General features: G+C 47.6%; 1 protein-coding gene across 15 annotated transcripts in view; it reads left to right on the plus strand.

The window, feature by feature from the left end:
- TACC2 (transforming acidic coiled-coil containing protein 2) overlaps positions 1-14,844 on the plus strand; it is a 233,646-nt gene that overhangs the window by 77,498 nt on the left and 141,304 nt on the right. For all 15 annotated transcript variants that reach the window (XM_055560964.1, XM_055560970.1, XM_055560975.1 and 12 more), the window contains one exon: positions 150-263. In XM_055560964.1, the coding sequence (XP_055416939.1) occupies positions 150-263 (114 nt within the window). The remainder of the gene's footprint in view (positions 1-149; positions 264-14,844) is intronic.

The raw sequence follows: 14,844 nt of genomic DNA on the forward strand, positions 1-14,844 counted from the left end.
CCTTTCACTGCCCGAAGCTAATTTTTTTTTTTTCCTAGAGATTTTCATGAAGTAGCCACTTAAAGCTTAAACTGGGAAAAGGGCTTTTCAATAGGACATGGAGAAAAATGCTGTTTCTAAGATGTATTGCTTTCTTTACATTATCCCAGAAAGATCCCCAAGGCTGGCCCATCCACGTTACCTTTGGTTCCTGAGAAGGACGCTCCAGACATCACGGACGAGGTTATTTCAGATGATGCCAGCAGTGTGGGAGGAGCAGAAAGGTCAGTAAAAAGACATCAGCCTTTAGAGAACCCTGCCTTCCTTTGGCAGAGACATGCTGGATGCTTTGCAAAGGATAGCACTGCTAATGTGTGCGTCTTAATCTCAGAAAGATGCACCTAGCCGTTCTGATTCTTTATACGGTGCCTGAGATAACTATGATCTCCATTGCTTATATAAAGGAGTTGTTTTCACATCTGAGCTTATCTTTGTTTTTCTTAACATCTTTATTGAGACGTAATTCACATACCATCTCATTTGTTCATTTAAGGTATATTAGTCAGTGGCTTTTAATATATTCACAGAGTTGTGCAGTTCTCAACTCTGTAGGCAATTTTAGAACATTGTCATCCCCTCCAAGAAACCCTGCACCCTTTAGACAACACGCCCCGTATCTCCCAACTCTCCGAGCCTGACAGCTCCTAATCTAGGTCATTACCTTTTGAGGTAAACGGGTTCAAGTCTGGTTTAATCTTGAGCGGGAATGTCTAATCACCAACAGCAGTCATGCCCCCTAGGGAGGAGGACAAATGACAGATGCAGCAAGGAATCCCAGACCTTCACACTTTGCAGGGTACCTGCTTGTTCTTTCCTAAGTGAAATGCCACCCGTGGCTGGGCACCAGCTGCCTGGGAAATGACATCCTCCAGGGGAGAGGGAGGTGCTTTGGGCATAGACACATTCTGAACAAGCTTTGCAGCATCCTTAGCTCTTTGGCTTCTCCAGAGGTGTGTGTGTGTGCGCGCGCACACACACGCAGGCACATGCTCATGTGAGCGAGGCGGGGTTGGATTTTAAATTAGTACCTGTGGCTAGCCCAGAGTAGCCTACCAAACAGCTGCAGGCATTTTGTAAATGATTTGATGCATATTTTGCACACGCCAAAAGAATGCATGATCACCTGTTTTTCAAGTCTGAGCACTTCCACCCAACTGCCTTGCCTTCCAAACCAGGGCAACTCTCATAACTCTGGGCCAACAGAGTTGCAAGCCCTGTTGCCAAGACAGATGCAAGTTGAATCTGCACTGGACACTTGTCTCTGCTGCTGACTTAGCGCAAAATTCCCCACAGCTCTTGTTCATATGTATTTTTGACATTCCCAGTAAAAGTGTAGGAAAAGATGTCTAACTTGAAAAATCCTCCCCTTACTCTCCCCACAAATGTTATATTAGCTCTTTCTTCAGTCCCCGGATGTTTTATCATCCTTCCTGGAGAACAAGAAGGTCTTAGGACCAGGCATATAGTAATCCAATAAATATTTCATGACTTGATGTTTTAATCACTTTTAATTTTAAAATTATAATTTCTAAATTAACATTAGATATGTATAAGGTGTAGAAAAGTATAAGGAAAAAGAGAAAAATCCACAGCCCCACCACCTAATGATTGCTGGTATTTATGATGTTAGTGTGTGCACAAACACACATTATGTTAGGGTAGTTTCATCCACTATTTTTTTTTTTTTTTCTGTTTAAATTCTCAGAGTCCTTTTTTCCTGCTGCCATCAGAACTCTTTGCAAACATAAATCTTAGTGGCTCAAAGTGTATGACTTATCATAGTTTACAGAGCAGTAGATATTGACCTTAATATAATGGGGGTTCTGTGCACTTTGCTCTGGTTGAGGATTTGTTGGGTGATGGACTTTCAGATTCTCGAGTTGTGTCGTTCATTTTGGCAGCCCTGGTCACGTGTGTTCGGAGATGTGCTGTGAGGGTAAAACACATCTCAGATGTTGAAGATTTAGTGTTGATAGCTTATGGTGAACGATGTCAGATTCGTGTTTTCCAAAGAAGATTTAGCTTCGGGACCAGGGTTCTTAGGAAAAAGGCCTGCTACTCTCCCATTGGCTGAAGATTTCCAGAAAGAATTCCAGGGGGGGTGGTGACCTCTGGCTCTCCTCCCTCGAGGGCAATTACAGGGACAGCCACATCTGAGCAAATGGGCCACAACAGAGTCTACTTTATACTCAGTAGACAATCAAAGGTCTCCAGAAGGTAAAGACCAGCTCTGTCCCATTGAAACAGGACATAAGCTGCAAATATAATCTTAAATTTTCTAGTAGCCATATTCAAAACAAATAGAAATTATTAAAATTATTAAAATTTTAATTAAAATTAAATAAATTAAAGTAAGATATTAAAATTAATTTTAATGATACATTTTAAGTAACGCAACATGTGGACTTCCCTGGTGGCTCAGTAAAGAACTTGCCTGCCAATTCAGGAGATTCGGGTTTGATCCCTGGGTTGGGAAGGTCCCCTGGAGAAGGAAATGGCCACCCACTCCATATTATTGCCCAGGAAATCCCATGGACAGAGGAGCCTGGCAGGCTACTGTCCATGGGGTTGCAAAAGAGTCAGGCATGTCTTACCAACTAAACAACAACAACAAAACCCAATATATGACAGATATTATCACTTCAACATGCAATCAGTATATAAATTATTAACTTGGTATTCTGCATTCTTATTTGCATATGAAATCTCTGCATGCTGGGGTGTATTTCATACCCACAGCACATCTCCGTTTGGACTGGTCACACATCAAGCCCTCAACAGTTCCATATGGTGAGTGGCTGCTGCCTGGGACACCCCAGCTCCTCCCAGAGCTCTCAGAGTCATCGAATGATCTAACACCAGTGCTAGGAATGCTTCTTTGCCTTGGGGGGAAGCTCAGTAGCTCTGGTGGACCTTTCACCCTGAGGGAGCTGTGCTGTGGATCTGAGCGGGCCTCAGAGAAAGTCCGGCCAAAGTCGGGCGTGTGTGCCCCGGGAACGGCAGATGCTGCACGTGAAGGTGAATTTGGCAGCAGTCTGGGGGAGGTTGTGTGGTCACACTATGGGAGATGCTACCAGGAGCTGGGTGGTGGTGGAGTTTGGGTCCACACCCAGCTGTGTCCCTTACTGGTTTCATGCCTGATCTCAGTTTGCCCATCTGTAGAATGGGGAGGTCACAGCTGTAATTGCCTCCCTGAGTTGCAGTGAGGGCCAGGATAAGTGATCAAATGCAATCGTGGTGCGTTCCGGCTCAGGCAGAGGTTAGGTTTTCTCTTTTCAGTTCTGTGGGACAGGCTTTTCTCCTGCAGTGAACCGAGTGGCCAGTTCTGTTCGTCTTCCTAGGGTTGAGGTTCCAGCCTGGCCATCTTTCTTTCCCAGAACTAACTTCTTTGTTAAAATGTCTTCGTGGCAGAGGAGAGGGAATTTACTGTCCACAACGATCTGCTTCAAGTTTAAAAATTTTGAGATTGTGTTTTATTGTAAAACTTTATGTGTTTTTTTTATTGTGTATTGTATTGTATTTCAACATAAAAATAATACTTTGTGTTGCCATGAGAAGAAGCAAGTCAAAACCAAATTTTCTACTCTCTTGGTTATCGGGTGACACAGTTCTGTTGAATCTACTGAAATTTGGAGGTTGTTTTGACTTGGTTAGAGCTGATCCCACCGATCAGACTCAGTACCTAAGAAGTGTCTTTTCCGTCTTGGTGACAGGATCATTTGAAAACTCAGTCTCGTTTCCATGTAGATGCAGGGAGCAGGTATTTTGCTGCTTTATTTCCCATCTTTTGAAGTCAGATTGGGCCTGCTGGTGCATGTGCTGTGGGTGTCCTGTGGCTTTGCTCACCTCCACCTAAGGGGTGTGTGTACACCCAACTCCGAGAAACAGGCGATGACAGACAGCTTGGCTGTGGATTTCTGTATACGTCGTGTGGTCCCTCCCTGTGGAAGATTCTGGAACCATAGATTTTATTTTTAGAATATTCTACAGAAGACGGTTGAATGATTTTGACTTTGTATCCATCCAACTGTCTTCAGGGGACGGACAGTCTATTATTAGAATGTGCCATTTTGCTTTCATGCCACTGATGATCAGATGTGTAGTTCTGAATCCATTGTGGACATCACCAGGCTTGCTTTTGCTGAATATTTATTTCAAGGGGTCTCTCTTTTCTTCCATTGGAGGAAATGGCTGGAAAGGTATCATTTTCAATTACTAGTGCATTTGAGAGAATTAAATTATTCCCAGATGCTTCAGGTCTTTGAGTACACCTAGGCTCAACCACAAGGGGCAGTTGGCTGAGGAGCAGAGGGAGGGACCAGCGAGGTCCAGTCGGCCTCTTGCCCAGGAGGCCCTGGCTGGACCTGAAGGCGGAGCTGGAGTGGGTTGTCACCCTTCCTGCTACTCTGTCTGCTTCTTCCTTCTCTCTCCTCTTCTTTCTAAAATTAGCAGCTGTGACACCATGTTTTCAGGTTTAAGAATAAGGTTTTGAAAAGGGCTATAGTCATATAAATTACGGAAAAGAAAAGAAGCTAGCAAGCCTAGCAGATAAAGCCAGGACAACAGACCCATCCCGTCCCCACCCCCATCCTTCTGGGTTTGATTGTATATGATGTTGCTTGGACTATTTTAAACTTTCTTTTGAGAAGTTTTGGGCTCTTACAGGGCTATTACAGAGCTACAAGTCTGACACTTCATTCCCTTGGAGCAGTTTTCTTCCCAAATAGGAGATGATAGAGTAAGACAGAGGCTTCATATCCCAGCAACCTCTTGCTGGCTGTGTGATGCCTGGAGAAGCTGCCTGACTTTTCAGTCCTCAGTTTCCAAATCTATAAAATGGGAAAAATAACTCTTACCCATTAGGGTTGGAATTAAGATTAAAATGGAATGTTTCCAAAGCAATCTAGTATAATGACTAATATATGGTAAGTGTAAAATACAAATGGTAACCATTGTTCTCATTTTCAATGTATTTATTCAAAAATACATCTCGAAAATTAAGCAAACAAAGAAAATTCCTGAGGTCTCCAAATGAAATGGGAACAGACCCTGCAGGGAGGGGGGATGTGAGGCTGGGTGAGACTGTGCGTGCCTCTGCTTCTGTGTGTCTCTGTCATATGGGAGCCCCACTAATGCTGCCCAGCTCACAGGGCTTGTTAATGGTTCAAAGGGACCGCAGAACTAATGACTCTACAAATGATGTGGACTTATATTACCATCAGCAGCTTCAATCATTGTGAAAAATCATGTTATAAAAGTCAAAGGGCCTTTTAAAATTCCGCCTTTATGTTCTGAAGGTTTTGTGTTCCATAATTAAAGCGATTTTTTTCAGAGGTGAACCCGTCCTTTGGAAAAACGCCAAGTCGCCATGGAAAGCTGGGTTAGGAGACACCTGCACGGAAGCCGGCAGCCTCTTCCGAGCCGGGGGCTGACTCTGCCTCCAGGTGCCTCTGATGGGACCCAACGCCTTGGCTTCCCGCCCTTCTGGGTTTCTGGGCCTCTCTGCCCTGAGGCCTGTGTTATGTGGATCTGAGTGGGGGAAGAGCCACTTGAGAATTCCGGGCCAATTTCAGGGCAAGGTGGTGATTTTCCAAATGAATGTGTCCAGACCGACCCTCTTTTCTTCCTGGAACCTCTCATTACCGCCACTCTGTTAGACGGGGATTCAGGTTTGTTTCAGCAGCTGTGTTTGAGAAATGGATATTTTAGACTCTAGCTGGCTATCTGGAAGGAAATTTGGGTGCATTCTTGTCAAGACTGGAAATAGGGAAGGGACCAGGGAGCACCTAACAGAACCTGACCTCCGATGGCAGGCTTCCCCCCTGGACAGCTGAGCTGACCCAAGGACCTGCCATGGGGGAAGGGGCTGTTCCCAAACCTGCTTCTAGGCTTTAGAGAGCAGACTGTAGAATTGAGTTCTATGGTCTGAGACCAGCTTCTGCCTCGAGGTCTACAGATAAGTTCCTGCTCAAGTTCTAGTTCTGTGACTTTGGGGGCATCACCTTTGATGAACCCGTTTTCTTACCTGTAAAATGGGGGCATATAGAACCTAGGATTCAATGAGCCACTTTGCCCAACACAAAATAAGTGCTACTCAGTGTAAGTTCCTTTTTACTTATTCCTCCCTCTGAGCCAAAGGACTTCTACATCCAGCATCTTATTTCATCCTTACCTTGAGCCTTAGTAGGTACCATTTGTGCCCTTCTTCTGTAGAGGAGGAAGTGGATGCTGGGATAGGTGACATGGCTTGCCCAAGGTCAGTGGGCTAATGAGAGTTAGAGTCGGGACTGGAATCTCTCTTCTGGAGAGGTCTTCAGACATTATATCCAATTTTGGATCTCTGATCAGTAATACTAGCCAGAAGGAATCTTGGAGATGTTACTCTAAAACATGCTGTCCACTGGAACAGAAATTTCTATGATGATGGAAGCGTTCTGTGTCTCCAGTATCCAGTAAGGCAGCCACTAGTCACATGTGGATATCACACACCTAAAATGAGGCCACTTGAAAACCTGGGGTCCGTTTCAGGGTGACGTGGCTTCAGGGTCACGGAGGAACTGAAACTTTATTTTATTTTATTTTATTTAACTGTGATTAATTTTTTATTGATTTTTTTATGTGGACTATTTTTAAAATCTTTATTGAATTCATTACAATATTTCTTCTGTTTCATGTTTTGATTTTCACCCCTGCATTGGAAGGTGAAGTCTTAGCCACTGGACTGCCAGGGAAGTCCCAACTTTGATTAATTAAAACTGAAATTGAAATAGCCACATGGGACTCTGCATGGCACAGCCCAACCTGAAGACATAGTTTCATCTCGTGTACATAAGAGATGAGTCAGCCCACCAGCAGTGTGGATTCTGCGAGTTTCTGGGGGAGTGCTTACAAGGCTCAGATACCTGGCGGTGTCCAGTGAGTGCTGGGTTCCTCCTCACTGCCTCCCCCCGGCTCTGCCAGTGGGAAAGTCAGGCAGCTGTGTCTCCAGAATAGAGACTGGGTTGTATTCATGTGCCTGACAACACGGATCAGCAGGAGGCGTCTCCCTGGCTCCTGAACCAAGGGGGTTCACCACTGGGCCGACCAGAGGCCTTGGGCTTAGCTAGTGCAACCTCACGTCCAGGCCTGGTAAGGAGGCTCAGGTAATCCAATCAACTGGCTTCAAACACTTAATCTAGAACCCTCTGTGCTCACCCATCCCCACTGGCTGCACCTACAGGGGTGCCCCTCCAGGCTGTTAGGGAGCTGACATGGGTCCACAGCAGAGAATGGATTGCCAGTTGCCATCTGTCCCTAGAAACTGGCAGCGTGGAAAAGAGGCTTCCTGTAGGGTGTGCAGGGCCAGTGGCCCCAGCTAACTTCATCTCAGCCTGCCTTTCTTCTCAGGCCTGTTAAGTCATCCAGCATTAAATATTTTAGCAGCCTGCTGACTCTGAGGTGCGCAAGTGTTTCTCTGTTTCCAGGGAAGGCGCTGGAACAGGTCTGATTACTGAGACTTGTAATGCCTTTTCCTTTTGTAAGGCGGTCAGAGGGTGTTTGGGAAGCAAACCCTCAGGGGAGGGGGGACATCTGTGCCCTGGAGTGGGCGGGCTGGGCGAGAGAGGACCGCAGTGCGCAGGGGACGCAGTCAGCGCTGAGTCCTCAGGCTGGGAGCGTCTGTAGGTGGAGGGAAGCCAGGCCCCCGAGAGGTGAGTGTGGAGGGCGAAGGAAGAGGACCAGAAGCTGAGAGAGGGAAGCCTTAGGTCCTGGAGTTGAAATCCCTCCCTCATCTTGGACCGTGTTGGGCGATTAGGTCACTGCACCAGCCTCAGCTGCTTCTTGGGTCAGCGGGCCACTGATGTCTCCCGGGGCTTAAAGGAAGGTTAAACGGGTTTAGAGGAGGCAAGACGCAGAGTAGCCTGCACAAGCCGGCCCTCCATAGCCAGGAGCTGTGACCTCAGAGCAATAGACAAGGCCCCTGGGCCGCGGGGGCCTCGGCAGGCAGATCCACCCCCACAGCCGGCCCAGTCCTCCAGCAAACGTGCACCAGGCTGGGTGCTTAGAAGGGAAGCCAGAGCCTCCCGTGATAGGGAGGAGCCGGGACAATGGACAGTCCTCCCTTGGAAAGAGGGCTGGGGTGGCTCGGTAGGTGGGTAGTCGGTGGGCAGACACACTGCCAGGGAGTGATGCATGTGGTTTGTTGACTCCCAGCCCAGTGCTCAGCAGCCTCCGTCCCGAGGGGCCGGGTGGCTCACCCGCTCCTGTCCGCCTACGTGTGCCTTCGTGCCTTCACCAACAGACAGCCCTCCTTCCCCTCCCTGGGCCTCAGTGTCCTCTGACGCAGGGCAGGAGGTGGGTGTCATAAGCCTGAATTCTCCACCTAGAAATGTTTGCTCAAACACTCGCAGTGGTCATCTCTGTAAAGAGTGGGTCTCAGCCTCTGGCTAAGAGAAGAAGTCACGATCTTGTTTCTTTGGGAAGGTTAGACTTGCAGACGCGGCTCTTGGTTACCCAGCACCTGATACTCTGCCTGGCGCACAGTGGGCACTCCGTAAGCCCTTGCTGAATAATTCATCCCAGCTCACTATCAGTTGGAGGCTTTCTGTCCTGGAAAACCAGGTCAGATGAGACTCTGGAGGCAGACGGCTGGGTCTAACTTCTGGCATTGCCATTAGACTCTTCAGTTCCTCTTAAATTTCTTAGCTACTCCACGCCTCAGTTTCCTCATCTGTAAAATGTATATAATACTGGCTGCCACCACAGAGATATTAGGGAGATTACATGTGTGTTAAAAGCTTAGTAGAGTTCCTGCCTGGCATGCAGTAAGCACATACATATAAGGGGTAATTTTTATTGCTCTCATTATTACTATGATAATGGGGCTTCCTTGGTGGCTCAGATGGTAAAGAATCTGCTGGCAATGCCGGAGACCCAGGTTTGATCCCTGGGTCGGGAAGATCCCCTGGAGGAGGCATGGCAACCCACTCCAATACTCTTGCCTGGAGAATCCCATGGACAGAGGAGCCTGGCGAGCTACAGTCCATGGGGTCGCAAAGAGTCAGACACGACTGAGGGACTAATAACACTTTCACTCACTTTGAGTGATAATAATGCTATTATTATTCAGGCAGGTTCCTGGTAAACATTTGTGCTTTGACACAGGGACTAGTTGAAATTTGCTGAAGTTCATTTACATCTGCCTTGGATTCTTCAGAAGGTGTCATTACCTTATAAAGCTACCTCCCATCCCGCGGCCTGTAGCCTCCCCACTGGGGTGGCCCTCAGGGTCGCAATGTTGTATTTGATGCAATGCAAGCCTTCAGGCACATATGGGGAAAGGTTCTCTGCCTTGAGAAAACTAGGGCTTTGGGGTTAACCTCTTGCCAAGAGTGGCTGCAAAGAGACTGAAACCTAACATTTGTGGCAGGGAGGGAGTGCCTGTGTGGGGGAGCCCGGCTGGGCCTGCACCCGAGGAACGCAAGCTCGGAGTGCATCTTATGGGGCACATTGCCCGGCTGTCTGGCACGACGTTTGGAGCGGCTGGCCCATCCCAAACCTCCTAGAGGAAAGGGCAGGGATGAAAGTTGTCTGGCCCTGCCTGCCTGCCAGATGCTGTAGCACAGTAGCTAGTGAAGGAGACCCCTTCCTGGCAGATGACCAAGCAGCTGGTATTTAAATGGGCACAGCCGGAATTGTCAGAAAGTGAGAATTTTGGATGAGGGGAGAGTGCCAAGCTTGGGCTTGAAGTCTCAGTTTAGGCCAGACTGCCTTTCGGGGGGGCCACCTATGGAGAGTGTCTGGGGCAGACAGTCCCTTAGGCTCTTAGCAGGATGCTCACCCTTGGAGATGGGTGCCACCCACCCATCTCAGGCGTTCATAGTCATGAAACATCTGGACCAGAAGGATCTTCGGGCTCCTCGTTCTACAGATGAGAAACTTGAGACCTCGAGAGGATGTGTGACCTCCTTACGGCCCACACAGCTTGTCGGGGGACCACTGACTCATACTGGATGCAGTTCTTCTGGCCTTGAGACCAGTGCTCTTTCCAGCAAACCCACTGACGCTGTAGTGAGCAGGCTCCCCCTTTCCTCTACACAACAAGCACCCCAGGTGGGCCTGGTATGAACTGGCATTATAGAAGGTTTTCTGGAGGTGGTGGCAGCATTCTAAAGTAATCTTGTCCTCTAGTTGTATCTGAGAAAGCTACATATGCAGTCTTTTAAAAATAATTTTATGTATTTATTTATTTTTGGCTGTTCTGGGTCTTTCTGGGCTGTGCGGGCTTTCTTCAGTTGTGGCAAGCGGGGCCTCTCTTCGTTGTGATGCTTGGGTTTCTCATTGTGGGGCTTCTCTTTTGCAGAGTATGGGCTCCAGGCGCCTGGGCTTCTGTAGCTCTGACACATGGACTCAGTTTCTCTGTGGCACGTGGGATCTTCCCGGACCAGGGATCAAACCTGTGTCCCCTGCATTGGCAGGGGAATATTTTACCACTGAGCCAGGGAAGCCCCTGCATATGCAGGCTTGCTCCAGCTGTTTTGCAAAATGAGTTAAACGGCAGCCTCTGTGCTCTGCTGACCCTGGCTTTCCTTTGCTTGTGGCCAGTAGCATTTGCTGTAGGATTGCAGGAAAACCACTGTGAGAAGCTGGTTGGACAAGGGCTCACAGATTCTCTAATTTGCTATGATTTGGGGAGTGTGCAGATACTGGTGGGAAGGGAAGTCTCTGATTAGAGTTAACTCAGGAGAGAGTTGTGCTGAAACTTGAGATCTCTCCTTCTGTCCCAGTGTGTCTGTGTGAGCAGTTTACTGAGGAAACTCTCAGAGGATACCGCAGTCTGTGTCAGGTTTCTTCACAAACAGTTGAGCCATGAATCCTTGGGAGATAAAACACTCTTAATGATCACTGCAGGGTCTAGTTTTGTTTTTGCCTGAAGATGGGAAGTTTATATTAGAAGCCACCAGACTCCCTGTTGACTTGCTGTTTATACCTCTTCTTTGGTTCATCTTTGATCTTCAGTGGAGAGAAACTATTCCGCAGAAATAGTCCTGCATGGGGGCGGTGTGGGGGAGGACAGTTTTGCTTTTCAGAAACTGGCTTTGCATTTTGTGTTCAGGAACTATAACTGCCCCAAATGGAAAAGTGTTACCCCTTCCTACTTCTTCCCGGCAGTCCTGAAAAGCCACTGGCTCTACAAGGCTCACGAAGGGCATTTTATATTTTCTCTTCTAAATCCCTTTTCTTTTGGTATAAGAATTGGAGGAATGTGTAAATGCAGAGGCAAGTCCAGACTTAAAAAAAAATTATTTATTTGGCTGCTCTGGATCTTAGTGTAGCACGTGGGATCTTTCATTGAGGTGCACGGACTCTAGTTGTGGTACGTGGGTTTAGTTGCTCATGGCATGTGGGATCTTAGTTCCCTGACCAGAGGTCAAACCCATGTCTCCTGCATTGCATGGCAGAGTCTTAGCCACCAGGGGAAGGCAGACATTAAAGGCATTAGAGGCAGGAACTCCAGTGTGGCTGAGAGATGCTGGCCAGACTGATCCCTGGGCAAGCCCTCTGCCTGCTTTGCCCCTCCCGCTACGTCTCCGCCCTCTGGGGAACCTCTTTCTCCTGAGACCATAGACGATCAGGAAAATGTAGTGCCCACGAAGCCTTCTCATCCTCCAGCTCCCCAGGAATACCCCTACTCCTGCCCTGCCCAAGCATCAAGAGTTCTTTCTGTAGCCTGACCACAGTTTTAAGACAAAGCAAATGTGTTATAATTTGTATAGAATTTCATCTTTTGCAGAAGAGATTAGATGTTTTGAACTGGACAGATACAGGTTCAAATTGGTCACTTATTCACTCTAGGACTTCGATCGGGTTACCTGCTCTCTTGAGGCTTCAGTTTCCTCATCTGTACAATGGGTGTAAAGTCAGTACCACCCTCCAGAGGATCGTGTGACGGTATATGGGAAGTGCTAGCTCGGGGCTGGCACAGGCAGGCGCCCAAAGCAGGTCTGTCCCCATTTGAGGATGAGGTCTTTGAGGACAGGATCCTAGTTTTTAGTGCAATCGACTGCACATAGTAGATCGTCAACAGATGTTCGTAGACTGGTTGTGTATTGTCCAGCAGACAGAGGGTGTGTCTCTTCGATGCCTCCCTCAAAAGAGAAATCCAGGTCTACTGGCCAGGTTAGTTCAGTAACACAATAACAGAATGACTGTAGTTGTAAATCGTACATTCGTTCATTATTTCATTCGCTCAGACTGAGGGCCTCTTCCATGAAGGTCAAGGCTAGGTGCTCTAGGCAGAGTTTCTGATCTTCAGCACTATTACCCGGCACTTAGCTGGGTAACTGATGGGAGGGTCGTCCTGCACATAGTAGGCTGTCTGGCAGCCCTGGATGCCAGTCGCATCCCCCAAGTCATGACAATCAAAAATGTCCCCAGGTACTCCTGCACCAAATGTCCCCAGCGGGCAAAACTGCCCTTGGAGAACCGCTGCTCTGGGGCTGTGCTACCCGAGGTGTGGTTCCTTAGGCCAACAGCCTGGCATCACCTTGGAGCCTGTTCAGCTGTGCTTGTTTCATCAAATACTCTGTTTTCAACCATTGCTTTGATGTGACAAAGATGTCCGACTCTGACTTCCAGGGAAGATCGCTTTTCTGCCCAGCAAGGTGGTATAGCAGTCAGGGCTTGCTTTATATTTAGTCAGACTTACTTAAAATTAGGACTAGGTAAAATTCAAATACAGGTATAGCTGAGTACATGTTCAGCGATGGAGACCCTTGTGTAAAGTGGGCTTCATGTGCACTCAAGGAAAATTACAAAGCCACATCTAGAAATTCTGGAGGAGGCTCAGAAGTCACATGGAACTGCCCCCACCCTTTTTCTGTGTAGATTTCGGGTGCAGGCTGACATTTCATCTTAGCTTGGGTGGAGGCTGTGGCTGAATTTTTGAAGGCCTGAATCCAGTGTTTCCTTTGTGCTTACAACTACATTTTGCTGGGCTGCAGTTCAGAAACGTAACTCCCTGCCTGGACAGCCATTCACAGAATGTGAGGATGTAGCTCAGAAGCCCAAAGCAGGGATTCCTTCTAAAAAATTTTTTTTCCCAGAAGTGGATCTTATATTATTAGTGTGAGAGCTGAACTCTCATGCTCGAGCCAGGCACTGGTCCTGTGTTCCTCATGGCATATTCCTTTGCTGACGTGTTCAGAGTATATAAAAATATCCTGAAGCTAGTGTGTCTATGGATGGATGGGTTAGGAGTTTGGGTCGTAGACACACAGCCTCTGCATTAACCTGGCTTTGCTTGGGGTGACCTTGGGTAAGAGACATCACCACTCCAAGTCTATTTCTTCCTTTGTCTGCAAAGGATAATAGCAGAGCCCACCACATAGGGTCATGTGAGAATGAAGTCAGAGGAGAGGTGGAAGCCCCTTAGCAGAGTGCTGGCTGGGTAGCAAATGCTCAGAAATGTCAGCTAATATTAGAGTGGTCATTTCAAAACGTTTTTTTACATTGCCTTTTTGGTTTTCACGATCTGATAACCGAGTGGGGACAGCACAGTGCACACTGTCTTATGGGTGGTACTTTGTCACCCTTCAAAGCTGGCAGATGACAGGATAATCTTCTAGGTGAAAATGCCCTTTCGGTTTGGGTTTCTGGTAGTTGGATGAAGCCCTGAGACGTTTAAAAAGCAGAGACATTACTTTGCCAACAAAGGTCCATCTAGTCAAGGCTATGGGTTTTCCAGTGGTCATGTATGGATGTGAGAGTTGGACTATAAAGAAAGCTGAACACTGAAGAATTGATGCTTTTGAACTGTGGTGTTGGATAAGACTCTTGAGATCCAACCAGACCATCCTGAAGGAAATCAGTCCTGGGTGTTCATTGGAAGGACTGATGCTGAAGCTGAAACTCCAATACTTTGGCCACCTGATGTGAAGAGCTGAGTCATTTGGAAAGACCCTGATGCTGGGAAAGATTGAGGGCAGGAGGAGAAGGGAACAACAGAGGATGAGATGGTTGGATGACATCACCTCTCAATGAACGTGAGTCTGAGTAAACTCCAGGATTTGGTGATGGACAGGGAGGCCTGGCGTGCTGCAGTCCATGGCGTCACAAAAAGTCGGACACTACTGAGTGACTGAACTGAACTGAACTGAACTGAGATGTTGCCATGCTGGAGAAGGGCCTCAGGAAACAGGGAAGTCTGGGCAGTAGGGAGGGCTGGGGGAGTCTGCCGGCCATGCAGAAGGACAGTGGGCGACAAGCACTGGGCTGAGTGTCAGCACCGCTGCCGGCGGGCATAGCAAGTCCTGTTTTTCTGCCCTTGAGCTGACAGTCTGGTCCAAGAGACAGCATTAAAGGATTAAACAGCGCACGGCCCTCATTGTCTTTGCCTCTCATTTGGTAATTAATGTAGGTGGCCATTAGTATTTATCTAGAAAGTATTAAAAAGCAGAGGCATTACTTTGCCAACAAAGGTCCATCTAGTCAAAGCTATGGTTTTTCCTGTGGTCATGTATGGATGTGAGAGTTGGACTGTGAAGAAGGCTGAGCGCCGAAGAATTGATGCTTTTGAACTGTGTTGTTGGAGAAAACTCTTGAGAGTCCCTTGGACTGCAAGGAGATCCAACCAGTCCCTTCTGAAGGAGATCAGCCCTGGGATTTCTTTGGAAGGAATGATGCTAAAGCTGAAACTCCAGTACTTTGGCCACCTCATGCGAAGAGTTGACTCATTGGAAAAGACTCTGATGCTGGGAGGGATTGGGGGCAGGAGGAGAAGGGGACGACAGAGGATGAGATGGCTGGATGGCATCACTGACTCGATGG

This window comes from Bubalus kerabau, chromosome 22 (genome assembly GCF_029407905.1).
Source record: "Bubalus kerabau isolate K-KA32 ecotype Philippines breed swamp buffalo chromosome 22, PCC_UOA_SB_1v2, whole genome shotgun sequence".
NCBI classification, from domain to species: Eukaryota; Metazoa; Chordata; class Mammalia; order Artiodactyla; family Bovidae; genus Bubalus; species Bubalus kerabau.